This window comes from Salmo trutta, chromosome 24 (genome assembly GCF_901001165.1).
Source record: "Salmo trutta chromosome 24, fSalTru1.1, whole genome shotgun sequence".
Classification (NCBI taxonomy): domain Eukaryota; kingdom Metazoa; phylum Chordata; class Actinopteri; order Salmoniformes; family Salmonidae; genus Salmo; species Salmo trutta.
The window spans coordinates 2,446,675-2,472,348 of record NC_042980.1 but is presented as its reverse complement, the minus strand read 5'-3'; the positions used below and the strand labels follow the sequence as shown (position 1 = coordinate 2,472,348).

The window sequence follows — 25,674 nt, the reverse complement described above, 5'->3', positions numbered from 1 at the left end:
TAATGACCTACAGCTCGTATTTCTGTGTGTTTATTATTAAGTCTATGATTTGATAGAGCAGTCTGACTGAGCGGTGGTAGGCGCAGCAGGCTTGTAAGCATTCATTCAAACTTTCCTGCGTTTGCCAGCATCTCTTAGCAATGCTTGCTTTACCACTCTGTTTATATCTTCAAGCCTATCAACTCATGAGATTAGGCTGGCAATACTAAAGTGCCTATTAGAACATCCAATAGTCAAAGGTATATGAAATACAAACGGTATAAAGAGTCGCCGCGTCATAATTCCTATAACTACAACCTAAAACTTCTTAACTGGGAATATTGAAGAACTGGGAATATTAAACCATCAGCTTTCATATGTTCTGAGCAAGGAACTGAAACATTTAGCTTTTTTACATGGCATACAGTGAGGGGAAAAGTATTTGATCCCCTGCTGATTTTGTACATTTGCCCACTGACAAAGAAATGATCAGTCTATAATTGTAATGGTAGGTTTATTTAAACAGTGAGAGACAGAATAACAACAACAAAAATCCAGAAAAACGCATGTCAAAAATGTTATAAATTGATTTGCATTTTAATGAGGGAAATAAGTATTTGACTCCCTCTCAATCAGATAGATTTCTGGTTCCCAGGTGTCTTTTTATACAGGTAACGAGCTGAGATTAGGAGCACACTCTTAAAGGGAGTGCTCCTAATCTCACATTGTTACCTGTATAAAAGACACCTGTCCACAGAAGCAATCAGATTCCAAACTCTCCACCATGGCCAAGACCAAAGAGCTCTCCAAGGATGTCAGGGACAAGATTGTAGACCTACACAAGGCTGGAATGGGCTACAAGACCATCGCCAAGCAGCTTGGTGAGAAGGTGACAACAGTTGGTGCGATTATTCACAAATGGAAGAAACACAAAATAACTGTCAATCTCCCTCGGCCTGGGGCTCCATGCAAGATCTCACCTCGTGGAGTTGCAATGATCATGAGTACGGTGAGGAATCAGCCCAGAACTACACGGGAGGATCTTGTCAATGATCTCAAGGCAGTTGGGACCATAGTCACCAAGAAAACAATTGGTAACACACTATGCCGTGAAGGACTGAAATCCTGCAGTGCCCGCAAGGTCTCCCTGCTCAAGAAAGCACATATACATCCCCGTCTGAAGTTTGCCAATGAACATCTGAATGATTCAGAGGACAACTGGGTGAAAGTGTTGTGGTCAGATGAGACCCAAATGGAGCTCTTTGGCATCAACTCAACTCGCCGTGTTTGAGGGGGAGGAATGCTGCCTATGACCCCAAGAACACCATCCCCCACCGTCAACATGGAGGTGGAAACATTATGCTTTGGGGGTGTTTTTCTGCTAAGGGGACAGGACAACTTCACCGCATCAAAGGGATGATGGACGGGGCCATGTACCGTCAAATCTTGGGTGAGAACCTGCTTCCCTCAGCCAGGGCATTGAAAATGGGTCATGGATGGGTATTCCAGCATGACAATGACCCAAAACACACTGCCAAGGCAACAAAGGAGTGGCTCAAGAAGAAGCACATTAAGGTCCTGGAGTGGCCTAGCCAGTCTCCAGACCTTAATCCCATAGAAAATCTGTGGAGGGAGCTGAAGGTTCGAGTTGCCAAACGTCAGCCTCAACCTTAATGACTTGGAGAAGATCTGCACAGAGGAGTGGGACAAAATCCCTCCTGAGATGTGTGCAAACCTGGTGGCCAACTATAAAAAAACGTCTGACCTCTGATTGCCAACAATGGTTTTGCCACTAAGTCATGTTTTGCAGAGAGGTCAAATACTTATTTCCCTCATTAAAATGCAAATCAATTTATAACATTTGACATGCGTTTTTCTGGATTTTTTTTGTTATTCTGTCTCTCACTGTTCACCAGCCATACTGCGCGTTCTGTGCGTGATTTCCTGCAAGACAGAAATGTCAGTGTTAGGCCGTGTCCAGCGAAAAGCCCGTATCTCAATCCCATTGAGCACGTCTGGAATCTGATTGATCGGAGGGCTAGGCCCCCCCCCCCCAGAAATGGCCGGGAACTTGGTGGGAGAGTGGGGTAACATCTCACAGCAAGAACTAACAAATCTGGTGCTGTCCATGAGGAGCAGATGCATAGCAGTACTTAATGCAGCTGGTGGCCACACCAGATACTGACTGTTACTTTTGATTTTGACCCCCCCACACCCACCTTTTTTGTGGAACTTGTTCAGTATGTCTTAGTTGTTGAATCTTATGTTCATACAAATATTTATACGTGGAATTTGCTGAAAATAAATGCAGTTGACTGTGAGAGGACGTTTCTTTTTTTGCTATATATGGGTCGTGGCGCCAGGGTATGTAGCCTGTCGGTAATCCGGCTGTTACCATCAATTTTTTTTAGCCTTTTTTTTGTTGTTGCGTGTTACCATATTGATTAGACAATTCTGTGATTGTCTATAGGCCCAACTGTTACTGAATTTGCTAATTTATTTCATAATGTGTTTCAGGGGAAAGAAAACTTTGAGCAAGAAGAAGCTGAAACGGCGCCAAAAGGTCAAGTCAAAAGTCAAAACAAGAACCAAGGTAAGATATTTTATTGGTACAAGAGGGACCTTTCTTTCCTTGTGAGTTACTTTTTTATTTTTTTTTCTCAGAATAATACAATGATTTCATTGCAAATTTGTTGCTTTAGTTCTTTTTGGTCAAAGAAAGTTGGAGTTGCCTATTGAGAATCTCAAGCTGAGAAAAAATTTGTATTTTCTTGTAATGCTTCACCTTTATCAAAGCATTTTATTTTCATGTTACAACTCATTTACATAACTACACCTCCTAGGCTATATACATGTATGAGCACAGGCTTGCTTAGCTGGTTTTGCCGTTGATCAAATGAACTCTGCTGATTTTGATTATAACAACATTAATGCGTTAGTTTCTCCCTCATTAATATTTAAGTTGGTTGCCAGGAACACCGTTTTATTTAGTTGGCTTGACCAACTGCCAGGGCTCCAGCTCTCTCACACCTGGAAGAGTAGCTGGAGAAGGAGGTTGAGGTAGTAATGGGAGTGGGTCTGGCTTGGGTGTGATGGAGCTGTTGCTGAGCAACCTATGTGTTCCACATTTCCACGGAAACCGTTGCCAGCCTGCCCTCCATCTCTTCATCTGTGCTAGGACTCTTTCCTTTGTGATTCTCTGTGCAGGGCTAGGAATAAAATGGTGTAGTAGGCCCTACCCTTATAGTCTCCAAAACCTAAACAAACCCCCAGAGCTGATCTCGAAGCCTGTTGGATATATTTATCTTTTCTTTCACATTGCAAGTGTCATCTGCACTGCGGTGGGACCCTGGTAACGCCTGGCTGTTTTGGATTTCCTTTCTTAAGCAGTTAAAAGAAAATCCCCTGTGAGGGTTGAGCCAAAAGCAGAGAGATGCAGACAGGTACACCCCAAAACATCACAGATGGTTGGAGTGCGGCTGGTCCGATTTTCACTCATGCCTCTCTCTCATACAGGTGGGGCTGGTTCCTTTCTCTCTGGCTCCCCTCTCTGATCTAGTGTGGGACTGGTCCCATTTCACGCCCGTTTCCCCCCCTCTGATACGGCTCGGGCCAGTTTGTGCCTTAGAACACGCCCCCCCCCTCTGTCACAGCATGGTATTTAAAGGTATTCTCAGCAAAGTGACTTTGCACGAGCCGCACCACAGATATTGCGACGAGCGAGACAGAAGATTTCGTTCTCACACAGTATGTGCGCAAGTTCGCTTCACGCAGTTACGTGGTAGATACGAGAACGAAACAGCGGCGAAGTTGAGCCACTTGATTCCGAACTGTTAGTTGTGTAAATTGACCCACTCTGCTGTTTACTTTCTGCACTTGTTATATCGCTGAGCCTACCTTTTTTTTTTTTTTTTTTTTTAAGGGCCTCTTCCGCATTTGCTTCTCTGCTTACAAACACACACATGGGTGGAGTCTGTCATGGCAGGAGGAGGGAAAGGGGAGGAATGCTATTGTAGTAGTTTCATCCTGAAGCAGTTTAATGATTTTGCTATTCAGACTGCTTTTTTGTGTGTGGAAATATTATCGTGTTCAAAACAACCTAAAACATTTCAACTGATATAGCCTTTAGGCTGCTGACTATAATCAGACGTCAAGGGCTAAGATAAGCCTAGGCCTATGTAGACCGTTTGTAATTGTGCAGACGGTAGTGTTCTCTTTCTTGAAGCATTCAGATAGCTGTCGTTTTTTACGTTTACGCTTAATTCCAGTTGGGCAAAACATAATCCGAAACACAACCAAAACAAACTGCAAATGCATTCAACATGTTTGTAGAGTTACAAGCTTGATCGAGTCATTGTGTGCAATGAATATGGGACCAAAAACGTTTGAATGTCCAAAATACTTATGACCGCTTCAAATGAGGGGACTAGATATGTTTCATTGTAAAAAGGGGATATATTTAAATTAGAGGTTGACAGATTTTAAACGGCATGGCCTATTTCACTTTGGGAGCCGATTATGGCTGATTACATTGCACTCCACGGGGAGACTGCGTGGCAGGCTGACCACCTGTTACGCGAGTGCAGCAAGGAGCCAAGGTAAGTTTCTAGCATACTCACTAGTTAACTACACATGGTTGAAATTACTAGTTTAACTAGCTTGTCCTGCGTTGCAAATAAATTAACAGGCACCACATTGATTATCATCGAATCACCAAACGGGGGATGATTTAACAAAAGCACAATCGTTGCACGAATGTACCTAACCATATACATCAATGCCTTAAAATCAATACACAAGTAAGTCGCTCTGGATAAGAGCATCTGCTAAATGACTTAAATGTAAAATGTAAATGTAAGTATATATTTTTTAAACCTGCATATTTAGTTAAGAAATTCATGTTGGCAGGCAATATTATCTAGGGAAATTGTCACTTCTCTTGAGTTCTGTGCAAGCCGAGTCAGGGTGTATGCAGCAGTTTGGGCCACCTGGCTCGTTGCGAACTGTGTGAAGACCATTTCTTCCTAACAAAGACCGTAATAAATTTTCCCGAATTTTACATAATTATGACAACATTGAAGGTTGTGCAATGTAACAGCAATATTTTGTGGATGCCACCCGTTTGATAAAATACAGAACGGTTCTGTATTTCACTGAAAGAATAAACGTTTTGTTTTTCGAAACGATAGTTTCCGGATTTGACCATATTAATGACCTAAGGCTCGTATTTGTGTGTTTATTATAATTAAGTCTATGATTTGATAGAGCAGTCTGACTGAGCGGTGGTAGGCAGCAGCAGGCTCGTAAGCATTCATTCAAACAGCACTTTCCTGCGTTTGCCAGCAGCTCTTCGCAATGCTTGAAGTGCTGTTTATGACTTAAAGCCTATCAACTCCTAAGATTAGGCTGGCAAAACTAAAGTGCATATAAGAACATCCAATAGTCAAAGATATATGAAATACAAATCGTATAGTCCCGTAATTCCTACACAAAACTACAACCTAAAACTTCTTAACTGGGAATATTGAAGACTCATGTTAAAAGGAACCACCAGCTTTCATATGTTCTGAGCAAGGAACTTAAACGTTAGCTTTTTTATATGACAATATTTTGGGGCTTTCCTCTGACACCGCCTAGTATATAGGTCCTGGATGGCAGGAAGCTTGGCCCCAGTGATGTATTGGGCCATACGCACTACCCTCTGTAGCGCCTTACGGCTGGATGCCGAGCAGTTGCCATACCAGGTGGTGATGTTCTTGTTGGTTCAGCTTTAGAACTTTGAGGATTTGGAGACCCATGCCTAATCTTTTCAGTCTCCTGAGAGGGAAAAGGTTTTGTCGTGCCCTCTTCACCACTCTCTTGGTGTGTTTGGACAATGATAGTTTGTTGGTGATGTGGACACCAAGGAACTTGACGCTCTCGACCCGCTCCACTACAGCCCCGTCGATGTTATTGGGGGCCTGTTCGGCCCTACTTTTCCTGTAACCCACAATCGTCTCTGGCTGGGCCACTCAAGGACATTCAGAGACTTCTCCCGAAGCCACTTCTGCGTTGTCTTGGCTGTGTGCTTAGGGTCGTTGTCCTGGAATGTGATCCTTTGCCCCAGTCTGAGGTCCTGAGCACTCTGGAGCAGGTTTTCATCAAGGATCTCTCAACTTTGCTCCGTTCATCTTTCCCTCGATCCTGACTACTCTCCCAGTCCCTGCCGCTGAAAGAGATCCCCACAGCATGATGCTGCCACCCGCATGCTTCATTGAAGGGATGGTGCCGGATTTCCTCCAGATGTGACGCTTGGCATTCAGGCGAAGAGTTTTTATTATTGGATTCATCAGACCAGAGAATCCTGTTTCTCATGGTCAGAGTCCTTTAGGGTGCTTTTTTGGCAAACTCTAAGCGGGATGTCATGTTCCTTCTACTGAGGAGTGGCTTCCGTCTGGCCAGTCTACCACAAAGGCCTGATGGGTGGAGTGCTGCAGAGAAGGTTGTCCTTCTGGAAGCTTCTCCCATCTCCACAGAGGAACTCTAGATCTCTGTGGGTTCTTGGTCACCTCCCTGACCAAGGCCCTATTCCCCCGATTGCTCAGTTTGGCAGGGCGGCCAACTCTAGGAAGAGTCTTGGTGGTTCCAAACTTCTTCCGTTTAAGAATGATGGAGGCCACTGTGTTCTTGGGGACCTTTAATGCTAATGTTTTGGTATCCTTCCCCAGATTTGTTTCTCGACACAATCCTGTCTTGGTTCTCTACGGACAATTCCTTCGACCTCATGACTTAGTTTTTGCTCTGACGTGTACTGTCAACTGTATGACCTTGTATGTGCCTTTCCAAATCATGTCCAGTCTGTTGAATTTACCACAGGTGGTGTCCAAGTTGTATTAACATATCAAGGATGATCAATGAAAACAGGATGCACCTGTGCTCAATTTCTAGTCTCATAGCAAAATATTTTTTCAAGAAAGTTATGCTTTGTCGTTATGGGGTATTTTGTGTGTGTGTGTGTGTGTGTGTGTGTGTGTGTGTGTGTGTGGAATGCAGAAACATTTTTTTAAAATCCATTTTAGAATAAGGCTAACTTTAATGTAGATGGCACTGTGTATTTTTTGCTACTGCTAAAGTGAAAAAAATCTTGGTCGTGGAACAGCCTGTCGACTAAATGGGGGTCAGCGCTATTTAAAAAATAATAATAATAATAATAATAATCTCGAATCCTAAGTGCTGGAGTGTAGCGCCACATTTTAGTTTCACTTTCCAAATATGGGTTAAAGTGTATGTAATCAAGGTTAGAAATTGTTTTTCTCATACCAGGCTGGAATGGCCTCACTGAGTGCTGTAAATACGAATAAGTTAAATTACGAGCCTAGTTGGTTTAGCCACAGAAAAAGACGGCAACCTTTCTGTTAGCTATGATTGGCTGTGATAATGAGTGTGCTGGACGTGCTGAGAGATGTCTTCAGATTGGTCTGTCATATAGCACGCTTCTGTCTATTTGAGCTTGTCAGTATGTCTAGGTAATCCTGTCTAACACAGCTTTTTTTTAACTGTATCGTGTAGTAAAACTGAGTAAGTGTTGCTCTTTTCTGGAGGACCGAGTTTTGAAATCAGTGGAATTCGAGTATGATAGCTAAGGAGATGGAGGATACACCTATCTCCGGATTACATCTTCAAACTAAGGACAACCATGGCATCCGACAGGAAGGATGTATAGGGTAAGATAGACGGGCTAGCTACATTTTCAGATATTACACATTGCTAATTTTCACAGTGGTTTATGTTCACGTTAGTATACTGTTAGCTAGCTAGTTAACATTAGCTGGCTGGCACGCTCACTAGCTAACGTTACGTGTATGATCTTATTATTTGTATCTCAGAGCCATTTACTTGGCTAGCTATAGCCTAATGTTGGCTAGCAACCATTGAACCTGGTTGGTTAGCTACCTGCAGATTCATGCAGGGTAGTAATGTCATGAGTTGGGATTATAGTTCATTGTTTACCTAGCTAGCTACATGTCTTAAAAAAAGACTACACTATGCAACTACCCATTTCGGGTGCGTTCGTAAATTGTGAGGTCATAACGTTCGGATCAACCGTACTCATTGGCCAGAAGGTCCAGTGTGCGCTCCGAGAGCGTAACGCTCTGAATTTACGAACGGACAATCTGACAGCGCACTTGCAGTCACCAAAGCTCTGGATAACATAACAGCCTAACCAGCTCTGCTAGGGTAAGTTATTTTCAGTGAGCTGTTCTCTCATTTGTGTCTGAAAGTAGCTAGCAAGTTAGCTTGGGTGCTTGACTGCTGTTGGTACAGAACACTTGGCTCAATCCTTAAAGATGTGTGGTTCTGATGCTTAAGAGGGTGTGGACGATGCTGAATGGGTGTAGACAAAGAAGGGCTCTCCAGTAGTAGAACCACAAATATTCAAGGGCAATTTTCTCAAGTGAGGTTACAAGTTTATCAACTTTGAAAGCATAATTACTTTCCCACTGTTACTCAACTGCAGTGTATGATAATTGTTTTGCTCTGATTCTCTACTTCTATCCAATGTAAAAAAAAATAAATATCATATTACGCAACATAAGACATATTTTTCAATAATTTTTTTATATAGCAGGATGGTCACATTAACTTTGAATATAAATCCTGCTACCTAGGTAGATGAAGGCATATTAGCTCATTGGAATAGAACCTGCTTTGTTCACATCAGCTTTGTTTTTCAATGCCATTATGGATTACTGACTGTTCAAACGGTAAGTAACAAGTGACCAAATCGGATTGGTGTGTTCAGACAGTCATTTGTTGACATGGCTACGCTAGTTGTTATAGTAACAACTGGTGTAGGCTGATGGTGCTCACGCTTCCTCTCACTAAGAAGTTGTTGTTTAGCAAGTTAAGGTGACAACAGTGCCTGGCAAGTTTCTCAGTTTCTTTGAATGTTCGAAATCCTAGTGTAATTGGGTAGTTGCCATACGGACAAAACAAAAGTAAAATTTTTTTTTAATAATTTTATGAATTGTTTAGACAGTTTAACCTTTTTTTTAATGAAAATTTTTTTTTTTTTTTTTAAATGTATAAAAACATTTCATGCATTAGTGCCTTGAATTTATCCATCATGTTTAATGATTCCCAAATGGACAAAGATTTTTACCCATAAGTTACTTCTGTTTTAAATCAGTAATCATATTCTGGAATTTCTATTAATGTTTCCCCATTTTCATTTTGAGTAAGATTGTTAATTGACAACCTAGATAAAAAAACGGAAAAAATATATCTATTTAGTTTGTATGTTACCTGCTTAACAATTATTTGAACATTTTGTTCAAGACGACCCCCTTTTCTCCTTGCATTTATTGGCGTCAACCCATAGGACATTGGACAATACACAACAGGCAGTAAAATGTAATTAAGGACACGTAGTTTCTGACCCCTTTTAAAATGCAACTTCTAAACATCTAATGTATCATTTTAAGGATTTAAAATGTACTCATTCCAATTACAAGGCCTCGAGTCCTGTATTGTTACTTTTCATCACTACCACCTTGAGTGGGGAGTGTGTAATTTGCGTGGCTGGTGCCTTCCTTGGATGTGGTAGCAGTTTTTCTTAGTTTTCCCTCCCCGGAATCTAACCCCAATTCCCCTGGTCACTATGGTATACACAGAAAGAGCCATCGAAAGTTGATAGGGCAGACATTCAAATTAGATGTCAGCGCCACGAATGGCTCGCCACTGGTCGAGGTTATAGTCATCGAAAATGTCAGAGTACCCCGCATGGGTTTTTGGTCTGAATAAATGCACGCATACCGAAGGGCGGCACTTGTTGGCAGGTATTAGCGCTATAATTGCTGCAGTCATCCAAGTAACGTTAGAGCAATCAAAGGAACCATGGCTAATATGAGTCATTCACACTTTCATTGTACTGGCCGTTTGTACCAAGTTTATCTTTGAGACAGGAATATGCATCTGGCAGTATCACTCAGGTAGACCCACAACATTGTATACCTGGCCGCACAGGGCCACAGTTCTCAAGTAATGGAGGAAACCTTAGCGCACCCAGTGGGAGCCTCGACCTACCAACTGCTGATGCCGTGGGAGCCGAGGCACCACTTGAGAGGTTTTTTGTTGGAGGGTTTTTGGAGTATACCGTGAAATGGAGCCATTGACCGGGTGTGAGAAACACAATTGGTCTCTGACGCTGGTGAGTACAATGGGACGCAGGTCAGTCTGGGACTGTGGTGCAATTTCTGCAAACCTCCAGTAAGTGGTATTTAAAAAAATATATATATTTATTATCAACCAGCTAAATTCTAAGTTAACTTGGCAAGCTATATTTGTATTTAACTGATGTGTACATGTGATGTTTTTGTTAGCTAGTTAACTTAACGTTAGCAGTAACTGGTTTAAACAAAAAATCTAAATTTGTACAAATCTCAAATGGCAGGTTATGTTGTAATGTTAAGGTGTTTGTCCCAGCTAAACAAAGGGATTAACCTGGATTGTAACTAAGAATAAAGTCATGGCTCTTTTGCAAGCTGAGGCCATGTGGCTTGTAAAAATGGCTACAAGCTAGCTACCAAGCTTTATGCATGATATGTCCACTGCTTGGTTTGGTTTGACTTTTAACTAGCTGGCTAGTTTGTACAGCTTTACTTAACTAGAATAGCTAACGTCTGCTAAATGACTAGAATGTAAATGTTTGTCTAGCATTAGGGTCAAACAACCCTTATCCAGATTTCATATTGGAAGAACAACCATTGTCCAGCTTGAAACAATGAGTTTTCAGACATTATGTAACTTATCTAGCTTTAATACTGTGTATTGTTATCCCCCAATGTAGGCAACTCTGCTGCTGAACAAGATGTGCTGTCCATTGTTGCCTCCAGCTCAAGCAGCTCCTCTAACTCTACCAGCTCCTACCGTTCGAGCCCTTCCACGAGGCATTGTTCCCCACCCAGGTGTCCAGCCCACCCTCTCCCCTACTAGGCCTCACCCTCGCCAGTTTGCTACCAACCCAAAACTTTCGTTAAGGTTTGCACTTGTACTTTGCCAATGTTTTTTTTTTTTCATTTTGTGGACATGTTGCGCTACCACCAGCTGCATATTTTTGCATTTAATATTTCAGGAAAAAGGAGCAGAGACTTGGTTGAAGGAAATGCAGAGCAATGACCAGGAACTACTGGAAAGAAGGGTGGAGGCCCAGCTGATACTTTCAATATATGAAAGAGAGGGACACCAGAGAGGAAAATGAAAGCGCTGCAGAGATGACAGTGCGGGCTGAGGAGAGGTGCAGTTTCAGCCAGTGATTCCTCAATGTCCTGGGATGACTGGTGGACACCATTGCCACGTTGGGTCCACACCCCTGATTCCGTTCTACTGTGCTTGGACATGCACCCAGAGAAGGCAGTGTGGGCTGCTGCAGCAGCAAAGGACAGGGGGCTGAAGGCAAAGTTCAACTACGCATTGCTCAGTGCCCTGGTGTCCACCATTGCCACCTGACATCTACTTCTGATTCCTTACAGCACCTCGTCGTGCAACCAGATCCTCATTGACAATAATGCTTCTTATAGTTTTTCCTTTGTTGTAAAAATGTTGTACATAGTTCATGTGTTTACATGGTTTGATTTGCACTTAGTTTTTATGCACAATGCAGTCTTATTTGTAAACCCTAACCCTTTATTTATACTTTTCGATGTAAAGTTTGCATGTGTACTTTGAGCATACGTTGGGTCATTTCCACCCTCAGAAATAAACACTTTCTAGACATTTGTGATGTTCAACACTCATTTCATTCATAATATATACCTATTGATTCATTATGATGTCTGAAAAGGGCCCTGTGTTTTGCCTTATCATTTAACATGCCTGGATTTGTTATGTCACATTTTCACCAATCACAGGGTCCTAGTTATGGGCATGGTACGATTTGACTCCATAAGCCCAAAATGGATGCCTTATACCAATCTGGGCTCAAACCCGGGCACACTTTTCAATTTCATCAGCTGCCATGCTTTGCTTACAGAGCTCTGGGGGCTATTCCTGCTGGCGAACTTAAGTCTGCTTTCTGGAATACCCCACTGTCTATAAATGAGAACCTCAGCCCCATTTCTCAGCTTTATGAGAAAAGGAATGGTAAAAGCTGCTCTTAAGCGCCAATCAGAAGTTCAAACGATAACAAAGCTGTCACCCCACCATTAGGATTGGGTCATATCCAGATTTTCACATCGTCATACCATCCTTCTCTCATCCCGGGATTTACGGTATTACCGGCATAGCAGACAAAGGGGCGCTACAAATGCAAGAAAAGCACAATGGGCATCTACCAGAATGCAAATTTTTTTTTTGCACAAACTAATATCGAAATCACATAAGCTGTTAGCCGTTAGCTAAATGCTAACGGGTGAAAACAAGCAAATTCAGCTCATAAAGTTATGCATAGCTAGTAGCTACGGTATGTCATTTTCGTTGAGTGGACATTTTTACAAGCGAAAGTGAACAATAGAAATTGTGCAAATGAATAGTAGGAAGCTTAGGGAAAAAGTGGCAACTGTACAGGTGACTCATCTGGCAGAATGGCATCAAATATCTTATAATGGCTATCATTTAGTAGTGAATTGCATGTAAGTGTAGCTTCATCACCTCATGTGCACCACACAACAGAGACTCACGGATAAATTTAGAATGCTATGGACTCACCAGCTCCCACTTCCTTCTGTTTTGCTATTTACAAACATGTGACTGGCTCAACTGTTCTGGGGAACTACTGTATGTTAAATAATGTGACAGGTGAAATGAAGAAAGCAATCTGCTTTATCTCCTAAGGTATTGCACAAGTTGACTGCAGGTGTTCATTTAAAAAGTAGCTATAACTATTAAAATTGATTGAAAAACAATCCCGTGGCTTTTTCAAAGTACCCCGGTATATACTGTTTAACTTATTATGGGCACGGTAGCGTCCCACCTGTGGAGTAGTTGAAAAACGATTTTTAATGACTCCAACCTAAGTGTTTGTAAACTTCCGACTTCAACTGTACATATCACCTCAATTACCTCGACTAACTGGTGTCCCCTCACATTGACTCTGTACTGGTACAGTAGCCTCGCTATTGTGATTTTACTGCTGCTCCTTAATAATTTGTTACTTGTATTTCTTTTTTCTTGTTGCTATTTTTCTTAACTGCAGTGTTGTTTAGGGGCTCGTAAATAAGCATTTCACTGTAAGGTCTACTACACCTGTTGTATTCAGCACGTGACAAATACATTTTGATTTGACCGGTCATGGTCCAAGATGTTGTAATAGACAATTCAATAATTAGGCTAAATGTGTTGGATGTCTATTTCATAAACATTTTGCTGGACATAATTGTACTGACATGAGTAGGCTCGTCCGCAATGCAGGCTGAAGTCCTCTTGTTGACTCTGTCCCGTAATACCGTGTAGAGCTGTTGGTTAGGGCTAGGTAGGGTTGCAAAGGGACGGTGTATTACTGGAAACATTCAAAGTTTACCACTAAATGACTAGAATTTGGTATCTTTCAAGGTTTTTATGTAATCTATCACAAGACACCTAGTGGCCCTTTTGATGCTTCATATTATGATAGGTGTCTGTAGTTATCTCTGGCCCGATGTGCCTTTAAGATTTTAAAATAACAAATAGACTTACAAAGCTGTAAAACATTATCCTAAATATAACCATCAACTTAGTGAACACCATTGGTGTTTTAATGATGGTTTCAGCATGAAATATCTGTACTTTTTTTACACACTTATGTATTTAAGGTTTTGGTGTTAAACTGTTGGCAGTTGTGAAAAAAAGTCAATAGTTGTAGGAGTTGCGGAGTTCATTGAAAATAATGACATTGTTGCGTATTTCAAATCAAAGTTTATTTGTCACGTACGCTGAGTACAACAGGTGTATACCTTACAGTGAAATGCTTACTTACAGGCTCTAACCAATAGTGGAAAAAATGTATTAGGTGAACAATAGGTAGGTAAAGAAATAAAACAACAGTAAAAAGACAGGCTATATACAGTAGCGAGGCTATAAAAGTAGCGAGGCTACGTACAGACACCGGTTAGTCAGGCTGATTGAGGTAGTATGTACATATAGATATGGTTAAAGTGACTATGCATATATGATGAACAGAGTAGCAATAGCGAGGGGGGTGGGTGGGACACAATGCAGATAGCCAGGTTAGCCAATGTGCGGGAGCACTGGTTGGTCTGCCAAATTGAGGTAGTATGTACATGAATATATAAAGTGACTGTGCATATATGATAAACAGAGAGTAGCAGCATAAAAAGAGGGGTTGGGGGGGGGCACACAATGCAAATAGTCCAAGTAGCCATTTGATTACCTGTTCAGGAGTCTTATGGCTTGGGGGTAAAAACTGTTGAGAAGCCTTTTTGTCCAAGACTTGACATTCTTGTACCACTTGCCATGCGGTAGTAGAGAGAACAGTCTATGACTGGGGTGGCTGGGGTCTTTGACAATTTTTAGGGCCTTCCTCTGGCACCGCCTGGTGTAGAGGTCCTGGATGGCAGGCAGCTTTGCCCCAGTAATGTACTGGGCCGTACGCACTACCCTCTGTAGTGCCTTGCGGTCAGAGGCTGAGCAATTACCGTACCAGGCAGTGATGCAACCAGTCAAGATGATCTCGATGTTGCCGCTGTAGTACAACATTTTGAGGATCTCAGGACCCATACCAAATCTTTGTAATTTCCTGAGAGGGAATATGCTTTGTCGTGCCCGCTTCACGACTGTCTTGGTGTGTTTGGACCATTCTAGTTTGTTGTTGATGTGGACACCAAGGAACTTGAAGCTCTCAACCTTCTCCACTACAGCCCCGTCGATGAGAATGGGGGCGTGCTCGGTCCTCCTTTTCCTGTAGTCTACAATAATCTCCATAGTCTTGGTTACGTTGAGGGATAGATTGTTATTCTGGCACCACCCGGCCAGGTCTCTGACTTCCTCCCTATAGGCTGTCGTCTGCAAACTTAATGATGGTGTTGGAGTCATGCCTTGCCATGCAGTCGTGGGTGAACACGGAGTACAAGAAGGGACTGAGTACGCACCCCTGGGGAGCTCCAGTGTTGAGGATCAGCGTGGCAGATGTGTTGCTACCTACCCTCACCACCTGGGGGCGGCCCGTCAGGAAGTCCAGGATCCAGTTGCAGAGGGAGGTGTTTAGTCCCAGGATCTTTAGCTTCGTGATGAGCTTTGAGGGTGCTATGGTGTTGAATGCTGAGCTGTAGTCAATGAATAGCATTCTCACAAGTGTTCCTTTTGTCCAGGTGGGAAAGGGCAGTGTGGAGTACAATAGAGATTGCATCATCTGTTTGGGCGGTATGCAAATTGGAGTGGGTCTAGGGTTTCTGGGATAATGGTGTGAGCCATTACCAACCTTTCAATGCACTTCATGGCTACGGACGTAAGTGATAAGGGTCTGTAGTCATTTAGGCAGGTTTCCTTTGTGTTCTTGGGCACAGGGACTATGGTGGTCTGCTTGAAACATGTTATTACAGACTCCATCAGAGACATGTTGAAAATGTCAGTGAAGACACCTGCCAGTTGGCCAGCACATGTCCTGGTAATCCGTCTGGCCCTGGGGCCTTGTGTATGTTGACCTGTTTAAAGGTCTTACTCACTTTGGCTACGGAGAGTGTGATCACACAGTCGTCCGGAACAGCTGATGCTCTCATGCCTTCCTCAGTGCTGCTTGCCTCAAAGCGAGCATGGAAGTGATTTAGCTTGTCTGATAGGCTCGTTTCACTGGGCAGTTCGGCTGTGCTTCCTTTTGTAGTCTGTAATAATTTACAAGCCCTGCCACATAAGACAAGCATTGGAGCCGGTGAAGTATGATTCAATCTTAGCCCTGTAATGACTCTTTGCCTGTTTGATGGTTCGTTGCAGGGCGTAGCAGGATATCTTGTAAGCTTCCGGGTTAGAGTCCCGCACCTTGAAAGCGGCATCTCTACCCTTTTAGCTCAGTGCGAATGTTGCCTGTAATCCATGGCTTCTGGTTGGGGTATGTACGTACAGTCACTGGGGACGACTTCCTCGATGCACTTATTGATAAAGCCAGTGACTGATGTGGTGTACTCGTCAATGCCATCGGAAGAATCCCGGAACATGTTCCAGTCTGTGATAGCAAAACAGTCCTGTAGTTTAGCATCTGCTTCACCTGACCACTTTTTTATAGACCGAGTCACTGGTGCTTCCTGCTTGAATTTTTGCTTGTAAGCAGGAATCAGGAGGATAGAGTTGTGGTCGGATTTACCAAATGGAGGGCGAGGGAGAGCTTTGTTACGCGTCTCTGTGTGTGGAGTACAGGTGATCTAGAATTTGTTTTCCCTCTGGTTGCACATTTAACATGTAGATGGAAATTTGGTTGAACTGATTTAAGCTTCCCTGCATTATAGTCTCCGGCCGCTAGGAGCGCCGCCTCTGGGTGAGTGGTTTCCTGTTTGCTTATTTCCTTATACAGCTGACTGAGTGCGGTCTTAGTGCCAGCATCTGTCTGTGGTGGTAAATAAACAGCCACGAAAAGTATAGCTGAGAACTCTCTAGGCAAGTACTGTGGCCTGCAATTTATCACAATATACTCTACATCAGGCGAGCAAATATTCGTGATCGTACCTCGTCTAGTTTATTGTCCAATGATTGCACGTTGGCTTGTAGTATTGACGGTAACGGCAGCTTTCCCACTCGCCTTTTCCCGGGTCCTGAGCAGGCATCCGGCTCTTTGTCCTCTGTACTTGCGTCGCTTCCTCTTGCAAGTAACGGGGATGTCGGTCCTGTGGGGTGTTTGGAGAATGTCTTGTGCGCCCTCCTTGTTCTAGAAAAAATCTTTGTCTAATCCGAGGTGAGTGATCACTGTCCTGATATCCAGAAGCTCTTTTTTGCCGTAAGATACGGTGGCAGAAACATTATGTACAAAATAAGTTGCGAAAAACCCCCGCATAATAGCACAATTGGTTGGGCGCCCATAAAACTGCTACCATGTCTTCCGGCGTTATTTTATTTGTGTCCATATTGTCCATGAGTTTCTAGTAGATAGACCATATGGTTCAAGAGAACATCTAATGCTTTTTTCAGTTCTTTTGACCCATATGGTGTATCTAGTAGAAGCTAATGGGCAATATGGACTCATAGCAAAGGGTCGGAATACTTATGTAAATAAGGTATTTCTGTTTAGTTTATTTATTACTGTTCAAAAATTCCTGTTTTCGCTTTGTCATTATGGGGTAGTGTATGTAGATTGAGGAATTGTTTTTATTTAATCCGTTTTAGAATACGGCTGTAATGTAACAAAATGTGGAAAAAGGGAAGAGGTCTGAATACTTTCCGAATGCACTGTATTGGAACAGTGACACGTTTTGGCTCTGTACTCCAGCACTTTGGATTTGAAATGATGCAATGATTATGAAGTTAAAGTGCAGACTGTCAGCTTTAACTTGAGGGGATTTTCATCCATATCGGGTGAACCGTTTAGAAATTATAGCACATTTTATACAACCCCCATTTTAGGGGACAAAAAGTATTGGGACAAATTCACTTGTGTATTAAAGTAGTGAAAAGTTAAGTATTTGGCCCCATATTCGTAGCATGCAATGACTACATCAACCTTGGGAATCTACAAATTTGCTGTATCCATTTGCTGTTTGTTTTGGTTGTGTTTCAGATTATTTTTTGCCCAATAAAAATGTATGGTATATTTTGGAGTCATTTTTATTGTAAATAAAAGTAGAATGTTTCTAAACACTTCTACATTCTTGTAGATGCTACCATGATTATGGATAATCCTGAATGAATGGTGAATACTGATCAATGAGAAAGTTAGAGGTATATCATACCCCCCATGAAAATATTAACTTCCCCTGTTAATGATAAGAGGTGAGCATGTTTTTGGGGTATGATATTTGTGCCTCTAACTTAATCATTATTCTCGATTTAATTCAGGTCTATCCGTAATCATGGTAGCATTCACATTAATGAATAAGTGTTTGGAAACATACGGGCCATTATAACCTTATTTCTGTGGTAAATGGTGCCTAGGCCTAAGTGCTCTTTTCACAGGCACAGCCCCTTGCTGAATGACATAGCTGTACTCTGACTTGAGTGGTACCCTCCCTGAGGAAAGAAGGGGAGAGTAGATATCTCCTCCCCCCTGGTGTTGTGCACTGAAAAAATGTATGACCTCCCTTTCCTAAATGTATCATCGTCTGTCAGTGGCTTCGATGCCAGAAATGTGACAACGCAGCAAGGCAAAGGGAAAACAATCAATATCATGAAGCATTCTCCATCCGGAGGTTGCCTTAGGAGGACCGTGTAGTAACCCTTTACCCTGGTCCGTGAAAAGAAGTCATTTGATTTCGTCTATCCAGCTTTTTAGGTGGTATTTATTAATTCATTGATCATTTTGTAGCAATAATGTTATCAGGCATTAGCCTACATGCAATGGTGGATTTCTTCTCATTTCAATTAAGATGTAAGGGCCTTTATTGGCATGGCGTACATATGTTTGCATTGCCAAAGCAAGTGAAATAAACAATACAAATTTACAGTAAACGTTACACTCGCAAAAGTTCCAAAAGAATAAATACCTTTCAAATGTCATTGTCTAATGTACAGTGTTGTAATAAAGTATAAAAGAGAAAATAAATAAAAATGCAATGTGTTTGTTCTTCACTGGTTGCCCTTTTCTTGTGGCAACAGGTCACAAATCTTGCTGCTGTGATTGCACACTGGTATTTCACCCAATAGATATGGGAGTTTATCAAAATTGGGTTTGTATTCAAATTCTTTGTGGGTCTATGTAATCTGAGGGAAATATGTGTCTCTATGGTCATTTTTGGCAGGAGGTTAGGAAGGGCAGCTCGGTTTCCACCTCATTTTGTGGGCATTGTGCACATAGCCTGTCTTCTCGAGAGCCAGGTCTGCCTTCGGTGGCCTTTCTCATTCACAAGCCAATGCTCACTGAGTCTGGACATAGTCAAAGATTTTCTTAATTTTGGATCAGTCACAGTGGTCAGGTATTTTGCCACTGTGTACTTTATGTATAAGGCCAAATAGCATTCTAGTTTGCTCTGTTTTTTTGTAAATTCTTTCCACTGAGTCAAGTAATTATTTTTCTTTTCTCATGATTTCGTTTGGTCTAATTGTTTTGCTGTCCTGGGGCTCTGTTGGGTCTGTTTGTGTTTGTGAACATAGCACCAGGATCAGCTTGCTTTGAGGGCTCTTCAGGTTAATTTCTATGTAGGTGATGGCTTTGTTTATGGAAGGTTTGGGAATCGCTTTTACATTGTGCTAATTTAAGGTGCCGCCAGGTCTGTTCTGTCCTAGCAGCTTGGTAGTTTAGTATACTTATTTACTTAGCTAATACAACAAAATTACCTAGAGATTGTCTCTTACTTTTTGGAAGTAGCTTCAGATTGAATATTACTCAGTTTTGTGTTGGATGGTATATCCAGGTTCTGCTATGTTTCTTCTGCAGATTTTTTCCCCCCTTGATAGTAATAGTCCATTCAGGTAATTTTGTCCAAAGTCAAGGTTTTAGGTATGGAATTTGGATTGAAGGTTTTAATGTTGAGGTTAGTATCCTGTATAAGTCCTTGTGGAAAAATGTCAAGTTTATCTACATTTATCAAACTCTAACTCTTTTTTGCAGAAGAGCTCCTCTCTCTCCGACCTGAAGATAATTTATGCCTCTCAGCTAGATTTATCCAACCCCTCATTTCAATGACTCATTGACCTTACTGCTGGCGGCAATGCTGGGTTATTTAGCATTGTTTTAAAAGCCATTCAGTGCTTATACTGATCCATATTCACAGTGTAAGGAACAAAAGGAGTCACTTTTTTTTTTTTAATTATTGACCAGAGCCTGTGTTCATAAAGCGTCCTGATCTAGTATCTTGTCCCCCTGTCCATGTTATCGTATTTATTATCATCTAAGAGGAAAAACAGATCCTAAATTATTGTAGATGGCTTTGTGTGCCAGTCATGTCCTTGTGCTTATCACTGCAAGGCATTGACCTACAAATGGGGCGGCAGGTAGCCTGGCGGGTAGGAGCGTTGGGCCAGTAACCGAAAGGTTGCTGGATTGAATCCCAGAGCTGACAAGGTAGAAATTTGTCGTTCTACCCCTGAGCAAGGCAGTTAACCCACTGTTCCCTGGGCGCCGAAGACGTGGATGTTGATTATGGCAGGCCCCCGCACCCCTCTGATTCAGAGGAGTTGGATTAAATGCGGAAGACACATTTCAGTTGAATGCATTGTTGTACAACTAACTAGGTATTCCACTTTCCAAATGGCCGCATCCCCTCCACTGTTAGCCTTCATTTTTAAAACAGTCCCACTCCCCTCAATGGTTATTGGGCGTCCTCACTCCTACCGTCACGGCTCACACCACAATAAAATTATCTATTCTTTTGCCTTCCTCTCCTATCTCCTGCCGTCCCTCTTCTTGTCATCGCTCTCTCACTTGAATCGCTTTGTCTTCCCCTCTCACCCTTTTTCATCCTTTTTCTTGCACTGAAATCTGAGAACTGTGTCCTCTTCTTGCAGACAGAATCACATTAGGCTTCGTTTCACAGAATGATTTTCACTGAATAGGCTGTATCTCACTATCCCTCTTTAGGCTTTATTGTAGTGTCTCGACTATCTGGACTACCTTCTACTTCAAACAGTGAATCAATCTCCATGGGACTGATACAGTTAGCTCAAGAACTCAGCCTACGTCTTCCTCCAAGAATGCCTGCATATTTGAATATGCATTCTAATGCATTCTAATTATCTCTCTTCTCTTTTGATGAAGGCTTGAGGGGCAAACTGCCTTCATTCATTGACTGCTGAAACAAAATATTGTTTAATTTGCGAGTCATGGCTGTATTTCTTATACTTTATTTCTATCTTCTCCACAGACGGATAACCTCGATGGGGCCTTCTGTGTGCCGGACATCAAGCTACACAGCAACCCATCGGCGTTCAACGTGTACTGCAACGTGCGCCACTGCGTGCTGGACTGGCAGCAGCGGGAGTCGTCCCTGGCCTCACAAAGCTCCGTGCAGAGCGGTGACTCGGACAGCGAGGAGGAGGAGGAGTACCGTGAGCCCGCCATCAAGCTGCCCAAGGTAACTTCAGAAGCACAGGGATGGGAACAGGGTTGGTGGAAGGGTAGAAATATATTGAATAGAACAGACATTCACATCAGCGTTCCTTGACAGGTTGCCATATTGATTGTACCCACATGTAGTCAAATTGAGTGCCCTACTCAAATTGCTGTGGTCGGAGGGGCTTTGTCCGTTCTAGTAATTACATTTTTATGGGTGGAAAGAAACACCGGGCAAGCTAAAACGAATGCACTCGGAGGGAGGCAAACAGTGTAGGGAGAGGGATGCTTGCCAGTACGACTAGAGAAGTAGGCCTGCATGACTACAGGGGATGTGCTAGCCTGGGAGTCAGATCAGTCTTCTTTTGCAGACTCCAATTCAAGGGTGGTATCCAAAATCAAGCGTGATATCCAATATGTTGGGATAACAGGTTGAGGACCCAAGCTAGATAGCCCGGTAAAATTAGAATTTTTACCCGCTGGGTAAATATTCCAATTTACCGGGCTATCTAGCTTGGGTCCTCAACCTGTTATCCCAATATATTGGATATGACGCTTGATCCATCAAGCTTCCTAAGGTCAGAAATAATGGAACAAATTGGTATCATTTTAATCCACCTCAATTGTCCTAAAATATGAAATGCATCTTGAATTTTCCTAAATAATCAGTTAGCAAAATATAAGTTGGAATGTGATCTCCTTAGTATGTTGCACATCATATCGCACCTTAACTTTGGGCATCTGTCCTACCTTATACTCATCCATTTTAGTCTAGGCTATATGGTGTATGGTGAACTTTGCCTCTAGATGTTGACCTAGAGTCAGTTTAGCATTTTCTCCACCAAAGGTTAGGATTTGGAAGCTGATCCCTGATCTCTACCTAGTGAAATTTTCACCCACTGTAGCCTAATTTTCACCCACTGGTCTGTGAGCATTAGCTACTGCCTTGTCTCACTCACTGAGTCACTCTCATTCTTGCTGTCTCTCACTCTCGCTGTCTCTCTGGCTCACTATCTTTATCTTTTTCTCTTTTAGCTCTCTCTGTGTCTCACTTTCTCTAAATGACTTTTCTCTTTCCCTCCCTGCTTTTCTCTGCGTCTGTCTGTCCCACTCTGCTCGTCACTGCTTTGCCACTGTGGCCTCATTGAAACAGAGCACGTCCCCAGGAGCAATATCACAGCACACAGAGTAGGGAGTGTGTATGTAGCCTGTCTTTGTTTGCGTGTGTGTGTGTGTCCTGCAATCCCCGCATTTTTTTGTGCCGGCCGTCAGCTCATTAGCTGTTTACAGACAAATTTTCAGCTGAATACTTTTTGAACGTCATATAAACTAGGCTACTTTTATTAAAAGTTTCAAATCTCTAGTCCGTCGAGCCCTCTCCCGCTAGAATGAACGGTATGCATCTTCTAGCGATCTATTGATCCCGAGTGGCGCAGCGGTCCATGTCACTGCATCTCAGTGCTAGAGGCGTCAGTACAGACCCTGGTTCGATTCCAGGCTGAATCACAACCGGCTGTGATTGGGAGTCCCATAGGGCAATGGACAATTAGCCCAGCGTCGTCCGGGTTGGGCTGCGGTAGGCCGTCATTGTAAATAAGAATTTGTTCTTAACTGACAAAAAAATTTGATATGTAGCGCTATTTTTAAAAAGTCAGATTTTGAGAGCGAAAACATGAAGAAGAAAAAAAAGGAGAAAAGGGAAACTTGGAAAAACTTACAGGAGAAAACAGAATTTTGTAATGAACAAAACAGAATAAGGCAAAAACATATATTATTGTAGGGCCCTACCTAATAATAATTTTATGAAATCAGGCTTTTTAAAATCAGAAGATTACATTTCTTGTCCTGATGTGGAATGTATACAACAGTCATGATAAACAGCCAAGCTGATGTTAGCAAATCTGCAATGCAAGCCGAAACTTCCTCAAAAACACTTAAAGCTAAGTTTGGTTGCATTGACACTCATGAAGAACCTGTCCATGATTTCTTCCCTGCGAGAATGTCATTATTTTTGTGGCAAAATATTATTGATGTAAAGGTCTGCAATAGTAGTAATTCCTTTTCTCTTCCAGAATAAAAAAGTATTGTCAGTTAGTGAGGGGGAAAAGCATGGTTATGGCAAATAGGAGTACAGGCAGATGTTTTCCTTATTTGATACCACATTTTTTTTTAATATTTAAATTTTTTTGCTTAAAGTTATTGCCAGTAATATCTGTAGGAGATTTAGTTGATGAAAAGAGAAGTCCTGGAAGACAGGTGTTATGTTTATCCTGTTCAATAATGAGGTATGAATGGGTGGAGGGATCTACCACGCCAGGGTATGTATCCTGCCAATAAGCCAGTGCTCTAGCATTTGCTGCCCAATAATAATGCTGAAACTTTGGCAGGCTCAGGCCCCCTAATTCTTTGGGCTTGATAGTATCTAAAAAAAAAACCAATGTACTTTGTATCCCCACACAAAAGGCAAGATGATAGAATCCAAGGGTTTGAAAAAAGCTTTAGTTAAAAATATAGGCAGATTCTGAACGAGATAAAGGAATCTGGGAGTGTAACCATTTTAATAGCGTTAACATGGCCTATTGTAGATAGGCAGCACTCTCCAGATTTCAACTTCTATCATGTCGGTAGGTCAATTTCTAAATACATTTAGAGTCCTTGGGATGACAACATCAAAATATTAAATTTTGTCTCCTGTGATTTTAAAAGGTATATGTTTAAGAAACTCTGGGTTTGTCACCTTTTAAGAGGCATGAATTCACTTGTATACCAGTTTGATATACACAGAGGATTCTCCAAATTATTCTTATATTATAGTACCCTCCAAACTCGTCATTAAGCTCGAGACCCTGGGTCTCGACCCCGCCCTGTGCAACTGGGTCCTGGACTTTCTGACGGGCCGCCCCCAGGTGGTGAGGGTAGGAAACATCTCCACCCCACTGATCCTCAACACTGGGGTCCCACAAACGTGCGTTCTCAACCCTCTCCTTTACTCCCTGTTCACCCATGACTGCGTGGCCATGCACGCCTCCAACTCAATCATCAAGTTTGCAGACGACACTACAGTGGTAGGCTTCATTACCAACAACAACGAGACGGCCTACAGGGAGGAGGCGAGGGCCCTCGGAGTGTGGTGTCAGGAAAATAACCTCACACTCAATGTCAACAAAACAAAGGAGATGATCGTGGACTTCAGGAAACAGCAGAGGGAGCAGCCCCCTATCTACATCGACGGGACAGTAGTGGAGAAGGTGGAAAGGTCCTCGGCGTACACATCACGGACAAACTCAAATGGTCCACCCACACAGACAGCGTGGTGAAGAAGGCGCAACAGCGCCTCTTCAACCTCAGGAGGCTGAAGACCAAAAACACTCTCAAACTTTTACAGATGCACAATCGAGAGCATCCTGTCGGCTGTATCACCGCCTGGTACGGCAACTGCTCCGCCCACAACCACAAGGCAGTGAGGTCTGCACAACGCATCACCGGGGGCAAACTACCTGCCCTCCAGGACACCTACACCACCCGATGTCACAGGAAGGCCAAAAAGATCGTCTAGAACAACAACCACCCGAGCCACTGCTTGCTCACCCTGCTAACATCCAGAAGGCGAGGTCAGCACAGGTGCATCAAAGCGGGGACCGAAAAACAGCTTCTATCTCAAGGCCATCAGACTGTTAAACAGCCATCACTAACATTGAGTGGCTGCTGCCAACATACTGACTCAAATCTCTAGCCACTTTAATAATTACAAATGGGATGTAATAAATGTTTCACTAGTCACTTTAAACAATGCCACTTTATATAATGTTTACATACCCTACATTACTCATCTCATATGCATATACTGTACTCTATACCATCTACTGCATCTTGCCTATGCCGTTAAGCCATCGCTCATCCATATATTTATATGTACATATTCTTCTTCATTCCTTTACACTTGTGTGTGTATAAGGTAGTTGTTGTGAAATTGTTAGATTACTTGTTAGATATTACTGCATGGTCGGAACTAGAAGCACAAGGATTTCACTACACTTGCATTAACATCTGCTAACCATGAGTATGTGACCATTAAAATTTGATTTGATATGAAAAGGCCAAGTCGTGACACTGTTCTGGACTTGGGGACTGTGAAGAGACCTCTTGTGGGGTATGAGTGGGCAGCTTAATGAGAGCCAAATATTTAAATCACCCAGAAAATATACCTCTGTTGATATCACATACGTTATAAAGCATTTTATTCATATTATCCAGACACTGACAGTTAGCACTTGGTTATTGTTACGCACGCCTCTTGAAGGAGGGAACGCAACACCCCGCTACATCTCAACCCCCGTGGAGTGAAAAAAGTATGTGATCGTAGGTGCGGGGAAGGACGACAGAGGCAGGGAATTTAGTATTCCTAAACACGGTAATGTGGGGAAAAGGGGCTAGATGGAACCAAAGCAAAGAAAGTAAAAGTTAAGGAATTCCCTCTCCTACCTTACCTGCCTTCCCACTTCTAACCTGACCTTTAGCACCACCTGGCTCGCTAACCAAAATATAGGGAGTGGTCCGCCCAGGTCTTACCTTGTGTGCGTAGACAGATTAAATACTAC

At 42.5% G+C, this 25,674-nt stretch overlaps 1 protein-coding gene across 19 annotated transcripts in view; it reads left to right on the top strand.

The window, feature by feature from the left end:
- Positions 1 to 25,674, top strand: part of LOC115160590 (E3 ubiquitin-protein ligase MYCBP2) — a 342,793-nt gene that overhangs the window by 5,864 nt on the left and 311,255 nt on the right. For all 19 annotated transcript variants that reach the window (XM_029710772.1, XM_029710779.1, XM_029710778.1 and 16 more), the window contains exons 2-3: positions 2,497 to 2,572; positions 20,889 to 21,098. In XM_029710772.1, the coding sequence (XP_029566632.1) occupies positions 2,497 to 2,572; positions 20,889 to 21,098 (286 nt within the window). The remainder of the gene's footprint in view (positions 1 to 2,496; positions 2,573 to 20,888; positions 21,099 to 25,674) is intronic.